We start from the raw sequence: 27948 nt of genomic DNA, 5'->3' as shown, positions 1-27948 counted from the left end.
GTTGGCCATTTGGTGTATGAAGGAGTATGACACTGCTGTCCCCATTTGTACCACATGCTGAGCCATTAGTTCATCCTGTATTGTGGAGAGGAGAATGTCTAGTTCCCTTTTGATGACACCCACGTCCATGTTGTGTAGGTTTCTTACTTTTTAGGGCAGAGCAATGAAGAGCTATGCAACTTTGAACCCTAAGCTATTGCACTACTTGGTCTGATATTAGACAGGATGGATAGTACCTTTGGTACTATACAATAATGTCTGGTTTTGGCCTATATATATATATATATGCATGTCATCATTCAGTTTTATTTCACAATTTCTTACCAATAAAGAATGAGCTGGTTTCTAACCTAGATTCAAGGCCCCTTTCTTGAAATTTCAACAACATTAACAGGGTATTTTTGCATGTATTTGTGTATATGTGCAGATTTGTATGCTTTGTTTTATGCATGTCTAGACATGCACATATATACTTGAATGATAAACTTCTAGAAATTTTTATAGATTTTTACAGTTCCACTGATGGTTTGGATATGTAGTCTTTAAATCAGATCCTTTCTAGTTTTGAGAAGCCTAACTTCTCAACGTTGTTACTTAGGCAGTGTGCTACAAATCCCACTGCCACAATAATTACAGGTATAAACCTGAATTTGCAATTTTGGTAAAGTAACTGTAAATCTCTCAATAGTTCAGCATAGATATTTTCTTTTTCGCTGATCTTTAGCTTTATATCAGCATCTGCTGGGCAGCTGATTTCCACAGTTGTACTCAGTTTCTCTTCTCTATGCCAAATCACTACATAAGGCTTATTATATTTACATTTTTTGAGGTTTTCACTGGGGTATTCCTCTGGTACTCCTTCTTATTATGAGTGGCTGTGGCTTCTGACAAACTGTGGGTTCTTATTTCTTTGGCCTCAAGGTTATCCTTCCAATGGATCTCATTATACAGTGTCTTAGATACAGCATCATGTCTCATCAGCAGATAATATCATGATGACATTATTGGACAACTGCTAATGATGTAGGGGATATCTTCAGTGTTAATTCCACAAAGTTTGTATCAGTTATCATATTTTGGTGTTTTGCCTGTGTCTCTGTCCCTTTTATGCATCAGATATTTTGTTGATATTTCCTGTTTCCGGATTTCAAATGCATACCCTTCAAAGTGGAAGTTAGTAATCTGGTTGTTAGTCCATGATAGACTGCTTTGGTCTTCAATGTAACTATCAATCAAGAGTTTTCTGCTAACATATCCATGCATGGTCTTCTGCTGATGTACACTTATCTTTAAATCTCATGATATGTTTGGTAGAGCTGCATGACATCTTTGGGCATGTATTTAAGGTTATCAAACAAGGAATGCTGCTTAAGGTGTTGCATTCCAAGTCTCATGATGTCATCACCTTCATGCATGTAAACTCGGTTGTGGATGCACTTCAACACTTAGTGGGAAGTATGTCTGTATGTATGTATACATGTATAATATATATTGTATGTATATATCATCATCATCATTTAACGTCCGCTTTCCATGCTAGCATGGGTTGGACGGATCAACTGGGGTCTGGGGAGCCCGAAGGCTGCACCAGGCCAGTCAGATCTGGCAGTGTTTCTACAGCTGGATGCCCTTCCTAACGCCAACCACTCCGAGAGTGTAGTGGGTGATTTTATGTGCCACCGATACAGGTGCCAGACGAGGCTGGCGAACGGCCACGCTTGGATGGTGTTTTTTATGTGCCACCGACACAGGTGCCAGACGAGGCTGGCAGATGGCCACGCTCGGATGGTGTTTTTATGTGCCACCGACACAGGTGCCAGATGAGGCTGGCGAACGACCACGATCGGATGGTGTTTGTTACATGCCCACAGCACGGAGGCCAGTCGATGCGGTACTGGCTACAGCCACGTTCGGATGGTTTTCTTGTGTGCCACCGGCACTGGTATCACAAAGATACAAATTCCATTGATGTTCATCTATTTTGATTTGTTTTGATTTTGATTTTGATATATATAAAATTCAACTTGTGTCTGTGTGTGTATCTGTGTGTTTAACTTCCCGGCACATCTCCTCCTAGCCAACAAATCATAGAACCACCAAAAATGGGTCACTTAAAGTTTAGGCGAATGAAATTGAACTGCGCTATTTCTGTTCCGAAATTCATCTCGCAAGTGCAAAAATTGATAATCTGTTTGTTTAGGCCTTATCCCATGCATTGAATAGTGAACTTTACTCAGTCAGCTGTTTGATGTGAACTGTGTTCACCACGCGTGCAAGCATGCGTAAATTGCATGAAAAATAAAAAATCAAGATATAAAAATGAATCGCTGTAAACATTGTAGAAATTCGGCAAAGAAATGAATTTTTGGGATGTAGCCTGGAGGGTTTTTTGTATTAATTGCTTGGACTTTGTGAACACATACCATATTGTTTTCATAACATTTTTAACGCTTTGAATTAAATGTGACCATTTTGCGTTGAGTCTGCAGTTTGAATCACTTTAACCAAATTTTAGCAGGCAGGATTTTTGATCATCACGATACATCACCAGTGACTCCCTGAAACTCTCCCCTGAAATCCCCGTTGAGAAATCTATATATACAAAACTCAACTTGTGTGTCTGTGTGTGTATCTGTGTCTGTGTCTGTGTGTTTAACTTTTGGAGCTACCAAGTTTCATTATTAAAGATGGAAAGTAGTGTGTAGCAAATCTATATATATAAAGCTGAAGTTATCTGTGTGTGGCAGGTTTGGTAGCCTTCAACTAACACTATCTCCTTCGAGACCCTGCATGGCAAGTTGACCAAAATTGAGAGTATGATAGAAGAAGGCTTGCTCTTCATTCTGTAGAAGATAAAATTCAAATCGGACGGTGTTAACACCAAAAATTATTTACATCCAAAAGGTGCTTTTTTCTATGAAAATCCCTATTTTTTACGATTTTTGACTGCTGTGTCACCATTTTTCGGTGTATTTCAACTGGAAAAATGTTCACTTGAAGAGAATAACAAGTTGCATAATGCAAAATTTTTACTTTTCAAAAATTCCAATTCTAAAGGGTCGAAACAAAGCCAAGCAACACCGGGTGATACTGCTAGTATATATATATATAGTTCCAAAAGAGTTAGAGGTTGTTAATCCAACCAACTAAGGGATAATATCTATCCAATATACTGCTGGTAGAAAACCCAATTATTAATACACAAGTTGTTTTTTTTTATTTGCATGACAATTACACTACTGAATGTAATAAATGGGTGAGATTAATTTATACAGCAATAAGAAAATGGAGGGGATCAACTTTAAGACATTATATTATGTCTATATATTTATTTTTAAAAAAACCATTATAACAATATACATACATGTATAGCATAGTAAGCTTTACATATACAAAATATATATAAAAATACCAGTAATTATTAAAATATATAATGCAGATCACAAAAGATAGGATTATATCTTACAGCTGTTTCAGCCAAGAGGCCAAAGTACCCCAATCTACTTATATCCCTTCAGTGAACTGAAGTATTTGGTAGATAAGATTTAGGTACTTGGGTGTGTCTCTGGGCTTCATCAGAGAGTTTAGAAAGTTCATAAGGTTAAATTATAAATACAAATACATACACATATACACACTTATACATATACATACATAAACATGCATAAACATGCATAAACACATGTACATATATTTCTATGTTTTTATATTCATATGTAAATGCATACCAAGGAATCAATTATTATAATTGGTAGGTGTATTATATTATTCTTATTAGATAAAGTATAAACAGAGGAAGGTGAAAGTTATCAAAAGAGAAATAATAGTGGAATATAAAAACAATATATCCTAAGATTATTGTAGTTATGTAGGAATGAAAAGGTATATAAATGAGGAATACATAAATATATATACATATACATACACACACATATATACATACATATATATTTATGTACAAACATATCCATATGTACATACATATTACATCTTCCCTTCTCAGCATATGTAAATCTACATCACTCGCCAATCACATACATCATCTCAAAAATGCAAACATACCCTATACTCTATCATGGTCCATAATAGACTCAGGACTTCCCTACCGAGGTCAGCGCTCAATCTGCAAGCTAGTTTCTCACATATGCAACCATCTAATTATATTCATTTGCATATATACACATACACATGTATATACGTATGAGTGAGGATATGCCTGTATGCAAACATGTGGGTATATGTAAACATTTATATGCATGCAAAATTTAGATAACTGCACATGTGGGAACAATGATACATGAGGTTTGTATTTGTAATTTATCTCTATAACTTATCTGATATACATGTATATACATCTTCACATAAATATTTTCTCAGAATAATTAACACTGCTATTTCCTTAATTCTTAATTCTTCATATATTTGCCTCACAATTAAAAGCTACTACTACACTTAGTACTTCCTCTACCCTCATTTCTCTATCATTTATACTATAATACCTTTCTCTCTCTACTTTCAAACTACCCCCACTGACCACTGACCAATTTTTTTTTCCTTCTTTTCTTTATTCTCTTTATTCATACCTTCAAGGGTTTTATTCTTTATTTTTATTTTTACTAATCTTCTTTTTTCTTTCTCTTTAATTCTTTTTTCCCTTCTCCTTTTTTTTTCTTTTTTTTTTCTTTGTCATTCCTCTCTTCCAGTTTTCAATATGACCAAATTAATACACTCCCTATTTCTAGGTCAGTTTAAACACAAACCTGGAATCTGATACTTTCTATATAAATTCCCTACTGGGAATGACCAACTTTAAGAGAATCTTACATTGCTTATAAACTTTACTTTTGGATGGACTTTACATTTGGATTAGACTCTGTGGGACTTTTGAATTTTACTCAAAGGATATTGGAATAATACACATATATACCATTATGCCTATAAAACGAATTTATGAACTCAATAATCATACATATCTTACATCTATTTTCTTTCCTCCTCCTCACTCTATTCGTATCACATTGAAACTATGACTTAACTTTTCCTCCCACACCTTCTCTGATGAAGGGATATTATTATTAATTAATATTCTAGAAACAGCTGTAAGACCTTCTATTTATAAATGCTCTAATATCTATACAGCCTTGGGTTTTTTTTATCTCATTAGGCCAAAAATTTATATATACACACGCTGACATAGAACCAACATTGAACCCTTTATTCTCAATATTACCGAATCTGGAACTTAACTATGGTCTGTCTATAGCACTTATTCAGCATTACTTGATACCTTTGGGTCTCAATGACACCATTATCTCGCATAACCTCAACTTCTTACTAATATATATATATATACATATATATATATATAGAGAGAGGGGGGGATAGAGAGAAAGATAGATAGATAGATAGATATATCATCGTAGACTCTCCTTCATTAGATGACTTATGAGAGTTTGGTAAATTCTTGCCAAACAACCACACAGATGATTTCTTTATAATGATTAAATGTTTGTGTACGCATAAGTTCATTCCTCCCATCAAATCGACATTACCTGTACATGTGCACCATGTGCCACATGTCAGATGATGAAATGATCACAGAGCAATGTGAATGAAATGCTTTGCTCAAGAAACAACATAAATCCTCGTCTGGGAATTGAACCCACGATCTCACAATCATGATTTCAACACCCTAACCACTAAGCCATGTGCCTTCACATTTATATATCTTTTATACATACACACACACACACACACACACACACACACACACATATTTCACATATAGGCGCAGGAGTGGCTGTGTAGTAAGTAGCTTGCTAACCAACCACATGGTTCCGGGTTCAGTCCCACTGCGTGGCATCTTGAGCAAGTGTCTTCTTCTATAGCCCCGGGCTGACCAATGCCTTGTGAGTGGATTTAGTAGACGGAAACTGAGAGAAGCCTGTCGTATATATGTATATATATATATATATGTATGTGTGTGTGTTTGTCTGTGTTTGTCGCCCTAGCATTGCTTGACAACCAATTCTGGTGTGCTTACGTCCCCGTTACTTAGCGGTTCGGCAAATGAGACCGTATAGAACAAGTACTAGGCTTACAAAGAATAAGTCCCGGGGTTGATTTGCTCGACTAAAGGCGGTGCTCCAGCATGGCTGCAGTCAAATGACTGAAACAAGTAAAAGATTAAAGAGTATATATATATATATATATATATATATGTATATGCAATGCATATGCATGTATGTATATATATGTACATATATATAGATATATTATATATATAATATATATATAGTTGTATGTCTGTCCTGGTCCCCCCCCCAACATGCTTGACAACTGATGTTGGTGTGTTTATATCCCTGTAACTTAGTGGTTCAGCAGAAGATATTGATAGAACAAGTACTAGTCTTACAAAAGAATAAGACCTGGGGTCGATTCAGTTTACTAAAGGACGGTGCTCCAGTATGGCCACAGTCAAATGACAAAAAAGTAAAAAGAAAAGGATATATAAATCCTTCTCTTTCTCTCTCCTCACATACCCACCTTCCCCTTCCCCCTTCATCCTCAAACCTCCCCCATAAGCCCACCCCACCCCTACACAATCCTACTCCACCTTTCCTATCCTTCCCATCCCCCCATCCTATCCCCTACACCCTCTCCCACATACCCCACCTCTACCCCCACCCTCTGCTTACCTACATACCCCAAACTCCAGCCGAACCCACACCCCACCCGTGCTTTCCCCACTCTCACCTCCCCCACCTCCCAACAACATCACACCACACCACACTACACCATACAACATTACACATCACATCACAACACACCACCCACACACCAGCACTGACCAATTCCCATCCCCACATTTTCACACCTACACATGCATACACGCACACGTCCAGACCACCAGCCCTCTTTCACATGCACATACATACTCTCTTATACACACACGCACCTTCGTGTTGGGGGATCATCTTTACTTTCTCCCCTACTTCTTAGCTCTCCTGTGTGACCCTTCTGTCTGGCAGTCGCCATGATAGATCGGTAGCCACTACACACATTTTTTTCCCCTCCTTGTTTTTTTTTCTGTATCCCTTTCGAAGCATAAAAGACTTTCTATTCCTGAGCATTATACTAATACATCTGTTTGTTTTGTACACCACCTGTCTTCGTCTTTTGTTTTTTTCATGAACTCTCTACATATATATATATATATATATATATATATATGTATATATATATATATATATATGGCTGTGGGTTAGGGAGCTTGCTTCCTAGCTACATGGGTTCGGGTTCAGTCCCACTGCGCGGCACTCTGGACAGGTGTCTTCTGCTATAGCCCGGAGTCGACCGAAGCTTGTGATTGAATTTGGTAGGAGGAAGTTACTGCCGTGTGTGAATGTGTGCGTATAGCTGCTCAGTGCCTCTCTGAAAGAGAGAGAGGGGGAGAGGGATATATATATCTTTCTCATATGCATATACACACGGCAGTACTTCCACCTACTAAATTCACTCACAAGGTTTTGGTCAGTTTGAGGCTATAGTAGAAGTCACTTGTCCAAGGTGCCTTATAGTAGGACTGAACCTGAAACCATGTGAATGGGAAGTAAACTACCACAGACAGTCATGCCTGTTCGGCCCCTTCATCATAGTGATCAACTTCAGCTCCAAGCATGAAACTGCCCCTGTTACATCTGCCCTAGGATTTGTAGTTCTGAGCACTTCATGGAGATGTCAATAGTCCAGGCGATATTTAAAAAGCACCCAGTTTAAGCTTTGAATGGGTTGGTGTTGGGAAGGGTGCCCACCTTGAAAGACTGTGTCAAAACAGACATTGGAGCTTGATGCAGTCCTTGGTTGCATTAGATCCAGTCAAACCATCAATCCCATGCCAGCATAGTATATGGATATTAAATGATTATGATAAATGTATATACACGTATGTGTGTGTGTGTAGACTAATTCAAATGATTTTTGACTGAGAATCAGAGTCCTGGCTGTACATTATAAATGTTTTACTATCATTGTCATCAACAGCATGAAGATAATGATTATAATCTTTACTATCATCATTGTCATCATCATCAAACCATTCTAAATACTATACTGTTGTTAACTTTGTTGAACTATTTTATTTTAGGCATATGTTGAAAATCCAGATCTTCCAGCAAAGTATGTCGGCAACTGCTCATCAAATTGTAGATTTAAGAAGGTGGATTTAGAAAAATGTAAGATTTTTGTTTTAGAGCTCTTCTTTATTCTTTTCTTTTTTGTTTTTCTTTCTCCTTTAAACTCCTTAAGGAATATTTTTCACTTACACAAACATACACACACACACACATGTACACTCATGTACAGACACCCATGCACACACACACACACACAAACACACATATACACACACTCATGCACCACACAGATGTGTACATACACACTCATTACACATACACATACACACACATGTACACACACTCATGTACACATAAATGTACACACGCATACTGACACACATACACACTCATGCAGAGACACACAAACATGCATGCAAATGCACATGCACACAAACATGCATGCACATACACACACACACATGTGCACACACACACAAGGAAATGTAATAATTGTAAGATTAATATGCTCAACTACGAAGATCAGTATTATGAGCTCAAATTTTATTGTTCCTATTCAATCCCTGGGGAAGACATTTTCTACATTTAGTGGTTCAATTCACAGTTGTGTTGTCAGCAATAAAAAAGACAAACAACTGTAAAATCAATATCTCCAGTCAATCACATGTCATTATTGAAATTTTCAAGAACTTTTCCAGCCAATGTTGACACATGAAAATGAATAAAAATGTAGTACTTTTTAAAATGGCTAAAGCATTAATGTTGCTCAGAGTTTAAGAATTTGGACAAATAATTTTAGGGTTGATTTACTGAATGATGTATGCAGAAAATTATTAATTATTTGAAATCTTCATATTTGTATGGAAAAAGAAGGAAGAATCTAGCTGCAATTATTGGCAGCATATTAAGCTGTCATGTGGTTACTGGAAGTGAGAGATGAAGAGAAAGAGAGAGAGAAAGAGAGAAATGATAATTACGTAAAGAGGGGAATAACATGGCTAAAGTATTTGTTGAAGTGAGAGGTAGAGAGAAAGAGAGAGAGAGAGAGAAAAATGTTAAGTGTTTAGTAGAGGGAAATTTTAAACATCAAATAATATACATTATTTACATTATTTACAATTGACAGACATTTGTCCTCATCTTGTTTGTTATTAACACAACGTTTTGGCTGATATACCCTCCAGCCTTCATCAGGTGTCTTTGGGAAATTTTGAACCTAGGTTGTTATTATTATTATTATTATTATTATTCAAGTCACTGCCTGGAATCAAACTTGGAATCTTGGGGTTAGTAGCCTGCGCACTTAACCACTATGCCATATGCCTGAGGGCAATTATGGAGTGAATTTAAGGCTTATAAATCTAATATTCTCCCATCCTTCCTTAATACTGGTTCCCTTATGCTGTTCATATCTGCACTCAGTCTGATTAGGAGGTTGTTGTGTCCTAGCATATGTGCTGCTTCTTTTAGTTTTCGAATTTTCCAGTGTTGTTCTCTGTCTATTATTTTAACTTCATCCCATAGGGGGAGGTGGTCTCCATTTTTCCATACATAATCAGCTTTACGTGATTTATCAATATCTCTCCGCGTCACAGCTTTGTGATGTTCCTCTACCCTTATTTTGAGGGGGTGGCATGTTTCATCTTTGTATAACCTACCACAGTTCTTAGTCATATTCTCTTCTATTGGTGGTTTTACTCGAAGGAGATATTTGCAAAGTGTTGTACTACTCTTGAATATTGTCCTGATGTCATATGGGCTGCATACCTTTTGTATCTTTTTGGAGAGGCCTTTTACAAAGGGTAGACAGATGTGTACAGTTTATCGGTTTCATCCTTTCTTTTGTTCATAACTGGAGTGGAGAGTATGCTTTTGGGGTAGTTGTTGCTCATTAGATTGTTACTGAGCTTGATCATTTCTTCGTGGTGGGTATCACGATCACTACTTATATTCATTGCTCAATGTTTTAGGCACTAAGCAAACCCTCTCTTTACACTGTATGGATGGTGGGATTTGAAGTTGAGGTATCGTCCAGTGAAGGTCGGCTTGCAGTATACGGATGTCCTGAATCCATACTTGGTACATGTTATTAATATGTGCAGGAATGCTAGCTGATTGTCTTTCTCTTTTTCCATTGTGAACTGTATGGATGGCTTTATTGAGTTCACATGATCTAACAGCACTTGGACATCTTCCTGGTGGGGGCCAGAGTATGATGGGGTCATCAACATATCGCAGCCATAGGGTTGGTTTTAGTGGTATTGATCCTAAAGCCGAATTTTCAAAATACTCTGAAAACCCCTAATATCTTCACAACCACTTGTTCGATTTATGCAAATTTTGTTCTATTCCATTCATATTTACATTTCAGGATAACTTATTTCATAGTATTTTCCCATTATGCACCAGTTTTGCTATATAACATTGGAAGCAAGCAATATATACACACATATATTCTACCCTTAAATTTTCTTGCAACAAAATGTGAACTACAGTTTACCAATCTTGTCCCAATAATGAAGGAAGTCAGCTTCATGCATCAGCTGGCAATAATGCCACTATTCTCTCGCCCACCCCTTGCTCACTCTTTGCATCCATCTACTGGTTGCATATCCTTTACTTTTTGCACACCCTATCTGTTAATCGCAAGCATTGCAAATATTACATATTTCTGAACTCCAAGAAGCGGGCATTGGACTTAAAAGCAATACATTATCCCTTTCATTTCCATATAAATTTAGTTTGCAAATATATAAATATTTATATTCTTAGACATGGGTGTTCATCATCTGAGTATTTACAGTTTTTATTTCTTTCCATGTATATCCCTATATATCCCTATATACAATATATATATATATATCTATATATAATATATATATATATATATATCTATATATTATATATATATATATTATATATATATATATATATATAATATATATATTGTGGTATTTAGGAATGGTCATATTGCCAGTTTAGCCAATAAAAACACACGCACTATATATTTGGTGTTATTTTGCTTCAGTGATATTTTTTTTACATTAATCTTAATCTTATTTCGGCCAGAGTTCTTTCGTCACACTCCTGTGACCGCATCAGTGGTCCTTTGTTTTCTTCTCACTTATTTGTGTCTCTCCTTACTAACCGTCAGCCATTTTGTATTTCTATTGCATGTCTTCATTTGCGCATGCTTATATCTCTATGTGCGTTTATGTTTATTTAGTGTGTGTATGTGGGGGATGCCTGTAATATTTGTATCTTCTGTTTATATATGTTCATGTAATTTGTAATTTTATATGTTCATGTAGTTTGTATTTTGTATTTTGTTTTTTGTTTTGTTTTCTGTTTTTGTTGTTTTTGTTTATTCTTATTTTGTTCATGTGTTTACATCCACCCATTATTATCATTACATATGCTTGTATGTATGTATGTATGTATATATGTATGTATGTATGTATAACAACAATACTAGTAATAATAATAATAAATTGAATCGAAAAAAAAAAAATATATATATATATACATATACATATACACGACTTCACATAAAAAATCTTGCACAACAAATATTTAAACGTATATATATAATATAATATATATATATATATATATATATATATATATATATTATATATATATATAATATATATATATATATGTATATATATGATATATATATATATATAATATATATATATATATATATGTTTATATATATGTATATATATATATATATATATATATATATGTATGTATTTATGTATGTATATACTACATATGTGGGAAATTCTGTCTGTGGGTGTGTTTGTGGAGTTGTTAGCTAACTCATCCTACATCATTTTATCAATTTTGATGACACTTGACATATGAGTAGAACTCATGCCTAGAAACCTCATGGCATACTCAAATTGTTAAAAAAATTGATAATAGGGACCCTGGAAGGGATCCTTATATCTAGCCAAGGGAAATAACCCATTTATTTTCCTAAATTATTTGGTAAAAATGAAATTGAGTATGCTTATTTCTTATTATTTGAAATGTTAAAGTTGTTTTCGCAATTTATCCAATACTACCTTTAAACAAGTAAATAGTATTTTCCTAAACAATAGATTCACTTATTTTGGTTAGTGACTTATTCATGAATATACCAACACTAGCATCCCTGAAGGTAATATTCTCTGGGAACACACAAAAGCCCTTTTCAGAGTTATTTACTTTGAATTGTTATTATCTCATATCTGATTAGCCAGTTATTATGTAACATGCTTCATGATTTCAGTATACATAACTTATTAGTATTTCCTCCTATGTTATATATACTCTGAGAATGCATTAAAGCACTTTTCAGAGCTACTTTATTTGAATTCTTACTATCGGCTAACTAATTTCATGTCATTACATAACTGACCTCACAATTTAGGTATTCATAACTTATTGGGAAGTCCTAAAAACGAGATCCTGTCTAAGAGAGTTCAGTATTCTCTGTAAATGCACAAAACCTGTTTTAAGGGCTATATACTTTGTATTGTTGTTATTGGATTAGTGAAACAATTATGAGAACAGAACCAAACGATAAGCCCCACTTTCCCGGGAATTACCAGGTACGTCAGCTAGTATATATATATATATATATATATATATATATATATATATATACGTTTAAATATTTGTTGTGCAAGATTTTTTATGTGAAGTCGTGTGTTGAAACAGATATTGTTATATTTCGGAATGGTCATATTGCCAGTTTAGTCAATAAAAACACAGGCACTATATATTTGGTGTTATTTTGCTTCAGTGATATTTATTTTTTACATTAATCTTAATCTTATTTCGGCCAAAGTTCTTTCGTCACACTCCTGTGACCGCATCAGTGGTCCTTTGTTTTCTTCTCACTTAGTAAGGAGAGACACAAATAAGTGAGAAGAAAACAAAGGACCACTGATGCGGTCACAGGAGTGTGACGAAAGAACTTTGGCCGAAATAAGATTAAGATTAATGTAAAAAATAAATATCACTGAAGCAAAATAACACCAAATATATAGTGCGGTGTTTTTATTGACTAAACTGGCAATATGACCATTCCGAAATATATATATATATATATATATTTCCGTTTCGCGACCGTTGCCAGCACCGCCCCGTTTCGTGTCCGTTGCCAGCCTCGCCTGGCCCTCGTGCCGGTGGCACATAAAAAGCACCATCCGTTCGTGGCCGTTTGCCAGCTCTGTCTGGCACCAGTGCGGGTGGCACGTAAAAAGCACCCACTACACTCATGGAGTGGTTGGCGTTAGGAAGGGCATCCAGCCGTAGAAACACTGCCAGATTTGACTGGGCCTGATGAAGCCTTCTGGCTTCACAGACCCCAGTAGAACCGTCCAACCCATGCTAGCATGGAAAACGGACGCTAAATGATGATGATGATGATGATGATATATAAGATAAAACTTACTTGGAAAAGGATGCATGGCATTCGATCACATAATAATATAAATAATATATAAATATATGCATGTATACATATATATATGTACATACATACATATATATGTATATATACATGCATATATGGGTGCAGGACATCAAAAAAATGTTGAACACAATGAGAAACGAAAACAGAAACAAAAACAGAGAAACAAGACATACAGCATACAGAATATTCCCCTTCTTCAGTTGTCCCTGTTTTATCTACTCCATGTTTCGAAGGTATATATATATATATATATATATATATATATATATATATATATATATATATATATGTATGTAATATATATATGCATGTATATATGTATTATATATATATATATATATATATATATATGTATATATATATGTATGTATATATATATGTATAAGGGGTGGAAGGAACACACGAGTTGATATATATGAAAAAACAAGTCAAAAAAATAGAAAATGCTAAGATAATTTTATAGTGAATCTTTCAGTACCGGTTTCGGTCATTTTGAGACCTTTTCAACTGTAACGATTAAATAATTAAATTTAGAAAAATTAGAAGAAAAGTTTTTTTAAAAGAATATTTCTGTCGTAGTGTTCAGATATAAGTAGCATTCTGCCTTTCTCTGACTCCCTTGTTTGCACTTGTGTGTTCGAGGTCGTTTTGAGTTCTTGGTAGGATAGGTGAAGAATAATGAGGCTGATGTGGAGAGGGGGTGGGGAAATCTGTGAATGCCTTAATGGTCGTATTTTGAATGGTCAGTGGCTGACAGTAGTCGCAGTTCAATTCAGGAATTGTTTATGGAATTTGCGTAGGCGTTATACTGAAAGACATTAGTGACAAGGTTAAGGGGTAGAAGGTGGAGAAGAAGAAGAAGAAGAAGATAACGATGTTGATGATGAGGATGATGAAGAAGAAGAAGAAGAAGAAGGGAGGAGAAGATGGTGGTGATGATGGTGGTGATGATGATGACGACAATGATGATGATAATGATGATGATGAAGAAGAAGAGGAAGAAGAAGAAGAAAAACAGAGAAGGGAGAATATGAATGGATGTAAGTATAGCTGTGATGGGGCTGATTAGTAATGGATTCTATGGAGTGTAATATTTGTGTGTGTATATATTTCTTTTATTCTAAAGTTGAGGTATATTAATTGTTTGTCGTAGACCCGTTAAGAAGTGACTTGTATTTTGTAATAAAGAGATTTTCTTTACTTATTCGTTGTCTCGAGGTTGTATTGTCCCTAAATTGGTAGAGGGGGAAAATTCTGAAGCCTGGTGTTTTTTTGTTGGCGCAAGTATCTATGTGTTGGCTAAAAGCTATTTTTCTGTTTTGGGGAATTTTTATCTGGGATCTGTGCAGGGCCATTCGTTTACGCAAACCATTTTTTGTTTGGCCTATGTACTGCTCTTGACACCCGGAGCAGGTTAGTGAGTATATTAGGTTCTCCGAAGCACATGTGAAGTTGCTTTTCACTGTAAACCGTTGTCCCTGTTTGAAGGAGAACTCTGATCCCTCAATTAGATAGTCGCATATCCCGCAATTGGGTCTTCCACATTTTTTTACTGTCGGCTTCTGTGTTGAAGAGTGAATTCGGGCTTGTGTAAGGAGACTTTTCATGGATCTAGGCTGTCTTTTGCTTTTTATGATCGTGTGTGTTTGGAGGATTGTGTTCATTCTGTGGTCTTTTTTTAGGAGGGGGATGTTGTGGAGGATGGTGTCGAAGGCTTCGTTATTGAGAGGGTTGTGTGTGGAGATGTATGGTAAGGCTTTTGGTTGTAAGTTTTTCTTTGATTTGGGATGTCTCAGTTCCTTGATGTTAAGTTGAAGGGCACGTTGAATGCACTTGTCAATAAGTGAAGGTGGATAGTTCCTGGTGATAAGGGTATCTTTTGGTTCTTGTAGTCGTGTGTCTCTGGTGTTTGCGTTAGAGACTATAGTGCATATCCTTTTTGCTAGATTGAAGGGGTATTCATCCTGGTGTGTCTGGGGTGGCATGAATTGAATGGAAGATATTGCTTAGAGTCTGTAGGCTTATAGTATATGTGTCTGTTTCTATTATATTATTAGCTTTCTTAATGAGGATATCGAGGAAGGGGAGTTGTTGCTGGCTATATTCCATCGTGAATTGGATGTTTACGTCCAGTCCGTTTAAAATTTTCTGGAATTCTATGAGTTTTTCTATATTTTTATGCCAAAGGATGAAACAGTCATCTAGATATCAGTCTGTATCGTAAGGTTCTAGAAAGATATGGCAGCCCTTTCTCCATCTACATAGAAAACAACTGGAAGAGATATCTAGATGACTGTTTCATCCTTTGGCACATAGAGGTGCAATGGAAGCTTTTGATAAGACCTTACAGGACATAAGAGGCAACAATAAATCTATGGGAGGAGTGACATTAGTTTTATCAGGCGACTTCAAGCAGACATTATCAGTCATTCTGAGAGGAACAAGATCTGATGAAATTAAAGAAGCATTAAGTCTTCACACCTATGGAATAAAGTACAGAAATTCTCCTTCAATACTAACATGTGAAGTTTATTACATGAGGACCAATGTGCAGAACAGTTTTTAACTTGGCTCTTCCAATTAGAAAGTGAGAAAGTACAATTTGATGGGAATGGGGATATTAATTTGGCTCATATTGTTATCATGATGAATTCTCCAGCTGAATTGAAGAACAGGGTATTTTCAGACTTGAGTAATAATTATAATTCACATAAAATTTTATGTGAAAGGACAATTCTTGCTCCAAAAATGAAACAGTTGCAAGGATTAACCAACAGTCATTAAGGAGTAAAAATCAGTTGATTCAGTCCTTGATCAAAATCAAGCTGTCCATTATCCAACAGAGTTCTTTAGTGCTCTTGAACCACCTGAAATTCCTCCACATAAACTTCTTCTGAGGGTAGGAGTCCTAATAGTGCTTCTAAGAAATTTAGATCCTCCTAAATTATGTGATGGGACAAGGTTGATTGTGAAGACATTATCACCTAATGTAATAGAAGTTACCATCATCACCGGATGTGCCACTGGGGAAGAGGTTTTCATTCCAAGAATTGCAATCAAAGCAACAGACATGCCATTTGAGTTCAAATGAACACAGTTCCCAGTGCAACTTTGCTTCTCAATGACTATTAATAAAACTCAAGGTAAGACTTTGAAATCTATTGGCATTGCAGCTGTGATGATTCGAAAACACAAAACCTAATAACCTAACAGTATATCTTTTATATCTCTCTGATGAGATTTTGCCTAATATAATGATTTAATAAATGCTATTTTGATCTTTAGGCTTAATTGAAATGGTTGTTAGAGAGTATATTGGATTTTCGCTGATAATAAATTTTTAATTTTATTAAATGTTATATCTCCATTTTCGTAATTTTCTTTTGAATGACTATAAACCATGATTTATATTTAGACCTATCATTGTGTGAATAATTCATTTGATATTACTATCCCTTAATGAGGCTAATTTTACCACTAACTGAATATAATATATATATATATATATATAATGCATATATATATAAATAATATGTGTATATATATATACGTATATACATACATATATCACCATCATCATCATCATCGTTTAATGTTTGTCTTCCATGTTGGCATGGGTTGGATGGTTTGACTTAGGACTGGTAAGCTAGGAGGCTCCATTAGGCTCCAATCTGATCTGGAAAGGTTTCTACAGCAGGATGCCCTCCCTAGTGCCAAAGAGTGTAGTGGGTGCTTCTTACATGTCATTAGCATGGGAGCCAGTCAGGTGCCACTAGTATCTACCACACTCGATTGATGTTTTTTACGTGCCAATAGCATGGGTGTCACTCAGGCAGCACTGGCATTGGCCACATCTATGATTTCACTTGACTCAACTGGTCTTCTCAAACACAGCATACTGCCCAACAATTGAAGGGTACTTTTAGATGGGCTCACTAGTTATGTGACACTGGCATCAGCCATGGCTACAATCTCACTTGGCTTGCCAAGTTCTCTCAAGCACAACATATCTCCAAAGGTCTTGGTCACATGTCATTGCCTCTGTAAAGCCCAACGTTTGATGGTTGAGCTGCACAACCTCATCCCAGGTTTTTCTGGGTCTACTTCTGCCACAGGTTCTCTCCACTGTTATGGTGTGACACTTCTTCACATAGCTGTCCCCACACATAATTAACATATAACCATATCAGCACAGTCATTGCTCTTGCACACCGCATCTGATGCTTATTATGTCTAACTTTTCTCTCATGGCGCTTACACTTTGTCATGTATGCACACTGACATTACACATCCAGAAGAGCTTACTGGCTTCAATTCTTGCAAGCTTGTGCATGTCCTCAGTGGTCACAGCCCATGTTTCACTGCCATGTAGCATGGCTGTTTGCACACATGCATCATACAGTCTACCGTTCACTCTGAGCAAGCGGCCTTTTGTTACCAGCAGAGGTAGGAGCTCTCTGACCTTTTCCCAGCATATTCTTATTCTAGCAGCTATGCTCTCAGAGCATCCACCTCTGCTACTACCTTGGGCACCTAAGTAATGGAAGCTATCAACTACTTCTATTTTTCCCCCTGGCATGTGATAGAATCTGTTTACTGTACATCTTTGGTGTTTATTGCCCCTATGCATCTACCACACACAAAACTGTCTTCCCACTTAACCTTTATTTGATATTGTGTTAACTCTTATGTGTCCATAGCTACATCAGGTGCATCTTATGGAGTTTCTACCTGTACTTTTTCTACAGATCAGGCAGGCCATCTACCTGGTGGGATTTGTGATTTGTTGCTTTCCTATTAAGACTTTGATTTTTGCTAGATTGACTCTAAGGCCCTTCGATTCTAATCCTTCTTTCCACACCTGAAACTTCTCTAGTTCTGATAGTGACTCAGCAATTAGAGCAAGGTCATCAGCATAGAGAAGCTCCCAGGGTCATCTTGTCTTGAATTCCTCTGTTATTGCCTGGAAGACTATGATAAATAGGAGAGGGCTAAGGACTGAACCTTGGTGTACCCCTACTTCCACCCAGAATTCTTCACTGTACTCGTTGCCAACCCTCACCTTACTGACAGCGTCCCTGTACATGGCTTGCATGGCTCTCACTAACCATTCATCCATCCTTAGTTTCCTCATTGACCACCAGATAAGGGATTGAGGGACCCTGTCAAAGGCTTTCTCCATGTCAACAAAAGCCAGGTACAGAGGTTTGTCTTTGGCCAGGTATTTCTCCTGAAGCTGTCTTACCAGAAATATAGCATCAGTGGTGCCTTTCCCTGGCACAAACACAAACTGCATCTCATCTAAGCTGACTCTCTCCCTAATTAGTTGGGCTATGACCCTCTCCGTGACCTTCATTACCTGATCTAACAACTTGATGCCTCTGTAATTATTTGTATCTAAAGCGTCATCTTTTCCTTTATAGCAGTTGACTATAGTGCTGCTACACCAGTCATTGGGTATGACTCCTTCGTGTATCACCTGGTTAACTATACGGGTGACTAGGCTATAGCCGACACTGCCAGATATTTTGAGCATCTCTGCAGTGATTCCTGATGGGCCGGGGGCTTTCCCTGTCTTCATACTCTTAATTGCTTTATCTACCAAGGTACGGTCAACTAGCTTTGAAAGGGTCCTCCAATCTCAATATATATATATATATATATATACATATTAGGTTGGCAACTAAGTTCCCTCCGTTTTTTTAAATTAAAATTTTTTAAAAGGCTTAATAAAAAATAACAACTAATTAATCAATAATGTATTCACCCTTGTTGTTTACAACTTCTTCCCAACGTTCACCAAGATTTTCAATACCTCATTGGTAGAAATCACCCGATTTCGACTCGAAAAATTGATCCAACCAAGCTCTTAATTCTGCATCAGTATTGAATGAAACTCCACGCATAGCATTTGAAAAGGATCAAAAGAGGTGGAAATCCATTGGTGCCAAATCAGGAGAGTATAGCAGGTGTGCAGCACTTCCCAGCCATGTATTTGAATGGCTTCCTTGGTCATATTGGCAATATGAGGGCGGGTGTTGTCGTACAGCAGAAGAACTCCATGCTGCCGATTAGGTCTTTTCTCTTGGATAGCTGTGTTGAGTTGTTCCATCTGTTGAACATAGAGTTCCGCGTTGAGCGTTTGGTTCCTTTCAAGCAATTTGTAATGGATAATCCCTTCCCAGTACCACCATACGCACAACATCATTTTACGTGGATGAAGATCTTGTTTCACACACAGTGTCGCTTGTTTATCGGGGCTAAGCCATTCCTTACACTGCTTCATATTGATGTACAGGCACTGTTTTTCGTTGCCAGTAATGATTCGGTAAAGAAATTGTTGCTTGCATCCACAAGTTGAGCGGTGACGAGCAAGAAACTAACGGAGATTGTGGCTTGTTAATTTTTGTTGCATGCGGAACCCATGCTCCATACTTCTGAACCTTTCCATCGAGTGAAGATGCTTCTCTATAGCAATGTAGGAGCATTCCATTTTCTCTGCCAGTTTCTTTGTTGTTTAACAAGAATTTCCGTGCAAAAGTTGGTTTAATCGCTCTTCATCAAACTCAACTGGATGGCCAGAATGAGGTGCATCTTTGAGGTCAAAATTTCCATTTTTCAACTTCGCATACCTATCACGAGCAGTTCTTTAAGCTATGACACCTTCTCCATACACAACACAAATGTCACGAGCAGCTTTTGCGGCCTTAGAACCTTGATTAAAAGCAAAACGAAGGAGGTGTTGAAAATGCTTGTTTTTCTTAACTTGACATTCCATTTTAATGATCTGAAAATAAACAAAAATTAACTAAAATTAACTAGAAAAAAACAAAATAGATTCCAAAATGATTCAAAAATAGAATTCTCTAAAAAAATAAATTCCAAAATTTTTTTAAATGGCAGAAACTTAGTTGTCAACCCAAATATCTCTATAATATAAATTGGACATGGTTAATCATTGTATTCTTTCTTGTCTTGCGGTTCACAGCCAAACGGCTGGGTGGATTCACGTGGAAAATGGCACACATGTGAAGACAGGTACATAGATTGGAATGTGGTTTGTAATTTTTTCCTTGCCCACATACTTACCGAGAAAATCGATTAAAACCTTTTCTAATGGAATTTCCCTGTTTGTTCAGCCATTAAAACATCCAGTTGCTCACACAGCCGGCATATACCATTTCACTAGCAACAAGGGGAGTGCAGCATGACAGTCAGCCAAAACTTTCACTACACTGTCTCTCTTCTTTCACCTCTTTGTGAGCTAAATAATCTTAATCTTTAGTTACAGTTTCTCATTCAAATTACATAATAGACAGAATTGACGGATTAAGACAGTAGGGTGTTTTGAGGGAGATTTGTCTGCTATTTCAACCAGGTCTACCTACCATGTAGAGGTCTGAACTTAATTTTCATTCACATATTTGCATTTCAAAAATTTAACATAATCTTTTCCATTAATCAACAATCGTAAAAATTTTATATGATGACCTCACATTTTCTATGCATGTGTGTGTACCTTAAAAGACATCAGTCAACACGATACACACCTTCACTCACTCACTCTATTTTTCTCACCCTCTTTTTCTCTCACATACACATGCGAAAGCACACACGCACACACACATATGCACACACACACACACATACACCTACACACACATACACACACACACACACACACACACACACAAACACACACATACACACACACAAACATATCCATTTCATATATCTTCTTTCAATTTCTGCTCTCGGCAAATAAAATTTTTTACGGATACAACTGCGTACAAAAATAGGGATTAATGTATAATTTCTTTCTATGTTCATAATTAAATCACCGTTTTACTAATTTGAGATAAACAAACTCTCATTTCCTCATCAACACAAAGGGTCTTGGAGACTAATGCCTCTCTGTGTATAAAATAGTGCATTGATATAATATTTGAATTTATCTTTCTGATGGTTGCTGCCAAGCCTCTCACTTTCCTTGTCATACTTGGGGCACCATCCATGCAAATTCCAATACAAGAATTCCACGAAATCGTAACCTTTTCAAAATTCTCAGGCAGGGCTTGAAAAATATCTTCCTCCTTAGTACATTCTGAAAACGATAAAAGGGTGAAACAGGTCAGTTCATCTCAAATTCTTTGTAAACTCCTAAATATATCTCCTTCTGTGTATATATATACACCACCAAAATATGACCTTTTTGAACTTATAATTTTCTGTGTATATATATAGATACTTCCTAACAAACATGATTTTTAATGAAATCCTAATATTTTTAATAAACTTTTTAATATTTTCTCAAGATTTTTCCTATCCAGTTCAGAAATTTAGCATGTAAATATTGCATTGAAAAACCTTTTTGGATAGAATTAGCCAAAGGCTTTGAGGTATTCTGAAAATAAGAATTAATTCACATTCTCTCAAAAGTTTATAGAAAAATTATTATGACATCAACAACATATGATTTTCATTGGTAAGAATAAAGCTTCTAAAATGGACATAAAAGTTTGAAGGATTGCTTTGGTCCAGTGGTAGAACATCTGTCAAGTCTACGGGGGAGATTAGATTGAGTCCTAAGACAGCCTTTCACTTATTTTTTTATCCAAAAGGGATTTCCAACCTAACATTTACATACTCTTATTTATAACTTTATGTGTGTGTGCTTTGAGATCTGCTGTTCCAAAAAAGCACTTTTTCAAATTCTCTTCAAAGTTTATAAAATTTTTGACATCAAATCTAAATAAATTGTAAATGAAAAGAAATGTAATAAATCTATGGTGAAATGTTTTCCAATCATATTCTAATAATTTCATTTTTAATTTCCCTCCTTACATAACAATTATTCTTTTATGTTTATTAATTTAGAAATTTTGTTGCCATTAATGTCAAGATTTTTCTATTACCTTCTAGGGGTACATTGGAACATTGCAGTTTTATTCAGTGAGATGAATTACTTTTATCGTAAGTCTTTCCAAATAAAACCTGATGTGACACGCTATATAAAATTTAGAACAAATTCTAGAACATCAAATACATCATTCTTCCTTCCAAAGGAAATGAATACAAATTCAACAATAGAGTTATCGAGTTTTGACTATGGAAATTTTTGGTTAGACACAATTGTGAGTAATTTATTTTATTTATTTTTTTTTTTTAGTTTCAAAGGAGTATAAGTGGTTGACTTGACTTCAATGTAGTATTTGTTTGCAGGGTTTCTGGATTTGAGTAAATGAGATATGTTACAGACATGTATGCACATATATAATTCAGTAAAACACACAGATATGTATTAATAACTTCTTTTTAGAAAGTAGATGATTTGGATGAATCACTCAACATCACTTTTCTGTGTTCACTTTATGCTAGGTCTAAAGTTTTGTTTTTTATTAAAATGGATAATAGCAAAGCACTTTTTCAATTCTGTAGTCTCAATCACCCTAAAAACTGTTTTTATTCACAGTCAAAAGAAATATCATTAGTTATGTAAGTTGTGTTATGTGAACATGGTGAAATATTGATTTCAAATTTTGGCACAAGGCCAGCCCATTTTGGGGAAGGGAGTTAAGTCTATTTCATTGACCCCAGTACTTATTTTATCAACCCCTGAAAGGATGAAAGGTAAAGACAACTCCAGTGGAATTTGAACACATAACATAAAGATGAACGAAATGCCGCTAAGCATTTTCCCTATGTGCTAATGATTCTGCCAGCTCACCACCTTATCATGTTGAAATATTAATAAGGGAAAGCAATTAAGTCAAAAATGTTTATTTATAACACTAAACACTTTTAATACTAGTCTCAAAAAGTCTTCAAGTTAACGTGACCTGGGTGTTATTGTCGACAGTGATTTGCGTTGGACAAAACACATCGCTAAAATTGTCAAGAAGGCTGAGGGTGTCTTGGCATCACTCACCAAATATTTTGTGAGCCGCTCTCCGGCTATCTATCTGCGGCTTTATATAGCTATGGTAAGACCTCACCTGGAATTTGCATCACCGGTCTGGAACCCCTATCTTGCCCAGGACATCAATCGTCTGGAAGCTGTTCAGCGACGTGCAACCAAAAGAATACCCTCCATCAGACATTTGCCATATCCTGAACGCCTTACTTCCCTGGGCATGGACACATTGAAACTCCGACATCTGGCAGCTGACTTGGCAGACACCCATAAAATTATCAACCATCGCACAAACAATAACTCTGAGCACCTCTTCAAACTCCACCCATCTAACACCCGTGGACATATTTACAAAGTAAGAAAACAGCACAGCTCCCATGACTTCAGGAAACATTTTTTCACACTGAGAGTTGCTGAAGCGTGGAACAAACTGCCGGCATCGGTTGTTAGTTGTCGGAGCACTGCATCCTTCAAAACTTCCATGCTTCCTGAGATTCGCCAACACTACACTTGATTTTCTCCCCTCCATACACACACAAGCATGTATCTGACTCATACACTGTTCACTTTCCAGACATTTCTACATTGCTGCATGTACTTTATATGTACTTTCTGACAAGTTGTGGTGCACCTGAGCACTGTATACGATAATTTCATTATTATTATTATTATAATATACCCCCCCACTCGCTTCCAAATATGTAATGAAGAAATACGCACAGATCATGAATGGTTAAAGTTAAGAAATTCTTCTTTCAGCCTCGCTTTCCTCTACCTTCTATCTTTGCACGTATCATCATTATTCTTTCATTATTCTTCGATTACTCTCATATTATATTGTTCTTTCAGTACTCTCTCATTATATTATTCTTTCTTTCTTTCTTTCAGTATTCTCTCAGTATTCTCTCATTACTCTGTCTAGCTCAAATATGTTTTTCGTTTAGTCTTGTCTCCCTGTTGCTCCCGGTTCATAGCCACTTATCTTTCCACTAAAATCTCACTTTCTCAGATTTTTCAAACCTACTTTCTTGCTCACACGATTAACAGAACCTCTTCCTAGTTTATGGACTAGTTAGATTGCCTGACGAACTCAGATGTTACCTCTTTTGCCCCAAGTCTATATTAGTTATCAAATAATAATTATTATCGACACTGCGGTCCCCTTTCAACTATGCTAGTCAAAGTTCCTCACACCGCTTCCTCCCACCTCCTCTACCCTCTCCATCCCCTCCACCCCTCCATCCCCTCCACCCCCTCCACCCCTGAGCGCCACTAACCAGATCTGTGGCTGGTGCAATGTCCTCTCTCGTCCAAAGGTATGGGTGGAACAGTGTTGTAGACAGGGCTATTAGAGAAAAGAGACAGACTTTGAAGGACTGGAAGAATGGTGGTAGCAGGGAATTGTATCAGACTGCCAAAAGGGAAACTAGGAAACAGGTCTATCTAGCCAGAGGGGAAGCAGATAAGAAAAAATTTGCCAATGTTCTGCGCCATGAGGACCAAAGACTGGAGGTGTTTCGCGTTGCAAGACAGTGTGTGAGAGAGAATTGTGATGTGGTAGGAGAGAAGTGTGTTCACATGGAAGATGGTTCACTTGCGCTAAATGAGGATGCAAAGAGAGAGGTTTGGAGACGCCACTATGAAAGGTTGCTGACTAAAGAAAATGAATGGGATAAAGAGAGTCTGCCAAATGTTGACCCAACAGAGGGACCAGCTATCCGAGTTGACAGTTCCTTGGTAGTTAAGGCAATTAGAAGCATGAAGACAGGGAAAGCCCCAGGCCCATCAGGAATCACCATAGAGATGCTCAAAATATCTGATAGTGTCGGCTATAGCCTAGTCACCCGTATAGTTAATCAGGTGATACACGAAGGAGTCATACCCAATGACTGGTGTAGCAGCATAATAGTCAACTGCTACAAAGGTAAAGGTGACGCCCTAGATACAAATAATTACAGAGGTATCAAGCTGTTGGATCAGGTGATGAAGGTTATGGAGAGGGTCATAGCCCAACTAATTAGAGTGAGAGTTAGTTTAGATGAGATGCAGTTTGGGTTCGTGCCAGGGAAAAGTACCACTGATGCTATATTCCTGGTAAGGCAGCTGCAGGAGAAATACCTAGCCAAAGATAAGCTCCTGTACCTGGCTTTTGTTGACATGGAGAAAGCCTTCGACAGGGTCCCCCAATCCCTTATCTGGTGGTCAATGAGGAAACTAGGGATAGATGAATGGTTAGTGAGAGCTGTGCAAGCCATGTACAGGGACGCTGCTAGTAAGGTGAGGGTTGGCAACGAGTACAGTGAAGAATTCCAGGTAGAGGTAGAGGTCCACCAAGGCTCAGTCCTCAGCTCCCTCCTACTTATCATAGTCCTCCAGGCAATAACGGAGGAATTCAAGACAGGATGCCCTTGGGAGCTCCTCTATGCTGATGACCTTGCTCTAATCGCTGAGTCACTATGAGAACTGGAGGAGAAGTTTCAGGTGTGGAAAGAAGGATTAGAATCGAAGGGCCTTAGAGTCAATCTAGCAATTACCAAAGTCCTAATAAGTAGGAAGGTAGACAAATCACAAACGCCTTCAGGTAGACGGCCCTGCTCGATCTGTAGAAAAGGCGTAGTTAGAAACTCTATAAGATGCACCAAGTGTAAGCTATGGACACATAAGAGGTGCAGCAATGTCAAAGGAAGGCTAACTAGGAAGATGGTTTTTGTATGTGGCAGATGCTCAGGAACAATAAACACTGAAAATGCTCTGAGACCAACTTCTGTCACTTTCCAGGAAGAAAAACTAGAAATAGTTGATAGCTTCCGTTACCTAGGTGACCAAGTCAGAAGCGGGGGCGGGTGTGCTGAAAGTGTAACTGCTAGAGTAAGAATAGCTTGGGCAAAGTTCAGAGAGCTCTTACCTCTGCTGGTGACAAAAGGCCTCTCGCTCAGAGTAAAAGGCAGACTGTATGACGTGTGTGTACGAACAGCCATGCTACATGGCAGTGAAACATGGGCCGTGACTGCTGAGGATATGCGTAAGCTCACGAGAAATGAAGCCAGTATGCTCCAATGGATGTGTAATGTCAGTATTCATACTCGACAGAGTGTAAGTACCTTGAGAGAAAAGCTGGACCTAAGAAGCATCAGATGTGGTGTGCAAGAGAGACGTTTGCGCTGGTATGGGCATGTGGCGAGAATGGATGAAGATAGTTGTGTGAAAAGGTGCCACACCCTAGCAGTTGAGGGAACCTGTGGAAGAGGCAGACCCAGGAAAACCTGGGACGAGGTGGTGAACCACGACCTTCGAACTTTAGGTCTCACTGAGGAAATGACTAGAGACCGAGACCTCTGGAAGTATGCTGTGCGTGAGAAGACCCAGCAGGACAAGTGAGACCATAACCCGTGGCCTTCTACATGGGATGTAGCCAGCCCACTTATGCATACCTTCCCTTCTTGGGACACAAAACTCTACTTGTGAAGACCTGTTGAGGCAAGTGAAAATCAGAATCGAAATCAATCAATGGAAATTGCAGCTGAGTTACCAGTGCCGGTGGCACGTAAGAGAACCATCCAAACATGGCCGTTGCCAGCGCGGCCCCGACTGGCCACGTGCCGGTGGCACGTAAAAAGCACCATCCGTTCGTGGCCGTAGCCAGCCTCGCCTGGCCCCCGTGCTTGTGTCACATAAAAAGCACCATCCGATCGTGGCCGTTTGCCAGACTCGTCTGGCATGTGTGCCGGTGGCACATAAAAAGCACCCACTACACTCATGGAGTGGTTGGCGTTAGGAAGGGCATCCAGCTGTAGAAACATTGCCAGATCAAACTGGGCCTGGTGCAGCCTTCTGGCTTCCCAGACCCCAGTTGAACCGTTCAACCCATGCTAGCATGGAAAGCAGATGCTAAACGATGATGATAATGATGATGATAGATACATAACATACAATTTGTTAAATACATTATGTGTGTGAATTAAGAAATAATAAATTGTCAAATGTTTCTTTATAAATTAGAATATAATTATCAGTTACTACAGAAACAATCTCTAAGAGAGAAGGTTAAAGGTTAAAAATTATATTATCAGATATGGATGAAAAGGATGAAAACTATTTTATCAAATGTGAGCCAACAGACACATGGCCTCTGGCTGTAATAAGAAAAAACTCACAAAAAAACTTGAATAACAGGGTTTTATAAACCCACCAAGAAGTTCTAGAATATTCCAGTAAGCTTTTAGGTGTGAAAATTCAACTTTTCTTTCTTTACTTTCACTGATGTAACAGGTGCTTGGTTGGATATTACCAAATATAATATTTTTTTATTCACCATTGGCAATATTCTTTAGTCAATATAGCCAAATATGTAAGGCAGTGGGCTAGCAGAATTGTTAGCATTCCAGACAAAATGCTTAGCAGCATTTCTTCTGTCTTTATGTTCTGAG

At 37.3% G+C, this 27948-nt stretch overlaps 2 protein-coding genes across 5 annotated transcripts in view; both read left to right on the top strand.

Annotated features, from left to right (window-relative positions):
* LOC115218043 overlaps positions 1–27948 on the top strand; it is a 215384-nt gene that overhangs the window by 94846 nt on the left and 92590 nt on the right. The window lies entirely within an intron of this gene.
* LOC115218105 overlaps positions 1–27948 on the top strand; it is a 121022-nt gene that overhangs the window by 40487 nt on the left and 52587 nt on the right. Inside the window, exons 4-5 of one of the 4 annotated variants that reach the window (XM_036507981.1) lie at positions 8147–8234; positions 22531–22808. The exons of the other annotated variants lie outside the window; for them this stretch is intronic. Coding sequence (XP_036363874.1) covers positions 8147–8234; positions 22531–22793 — 351 coding nt within the window. The 3' untranslated portion in view covers positions 22794–22808. Of the gene's footprint in view, positions 1–8146; positions 8235–22530; positions 22809–27948 lie in introns of those variants that run through there. 4 annotated transcript variants of the gene reach the window in all.

This window comes from Octopus sinensis, linkage group LG12 (assembly GCF_006345805.1).
Source record: "Octopus sinensis linkage group LG12, ASM634580v1, whole genome shotgun sequence".
In the NCBI taxonomy this organism is placed as follows: Eukaryota; Metazoa; Mollusca; class Cephalopoda; order Octopoda; family Octopodidae; genus Octopus; species Octopus sinensis.
The sequence above is the reverse complement of the archived record's forward strand: the minus strand, read 5'-3'. Positions and strand labels throughout refer to the sequence as shown.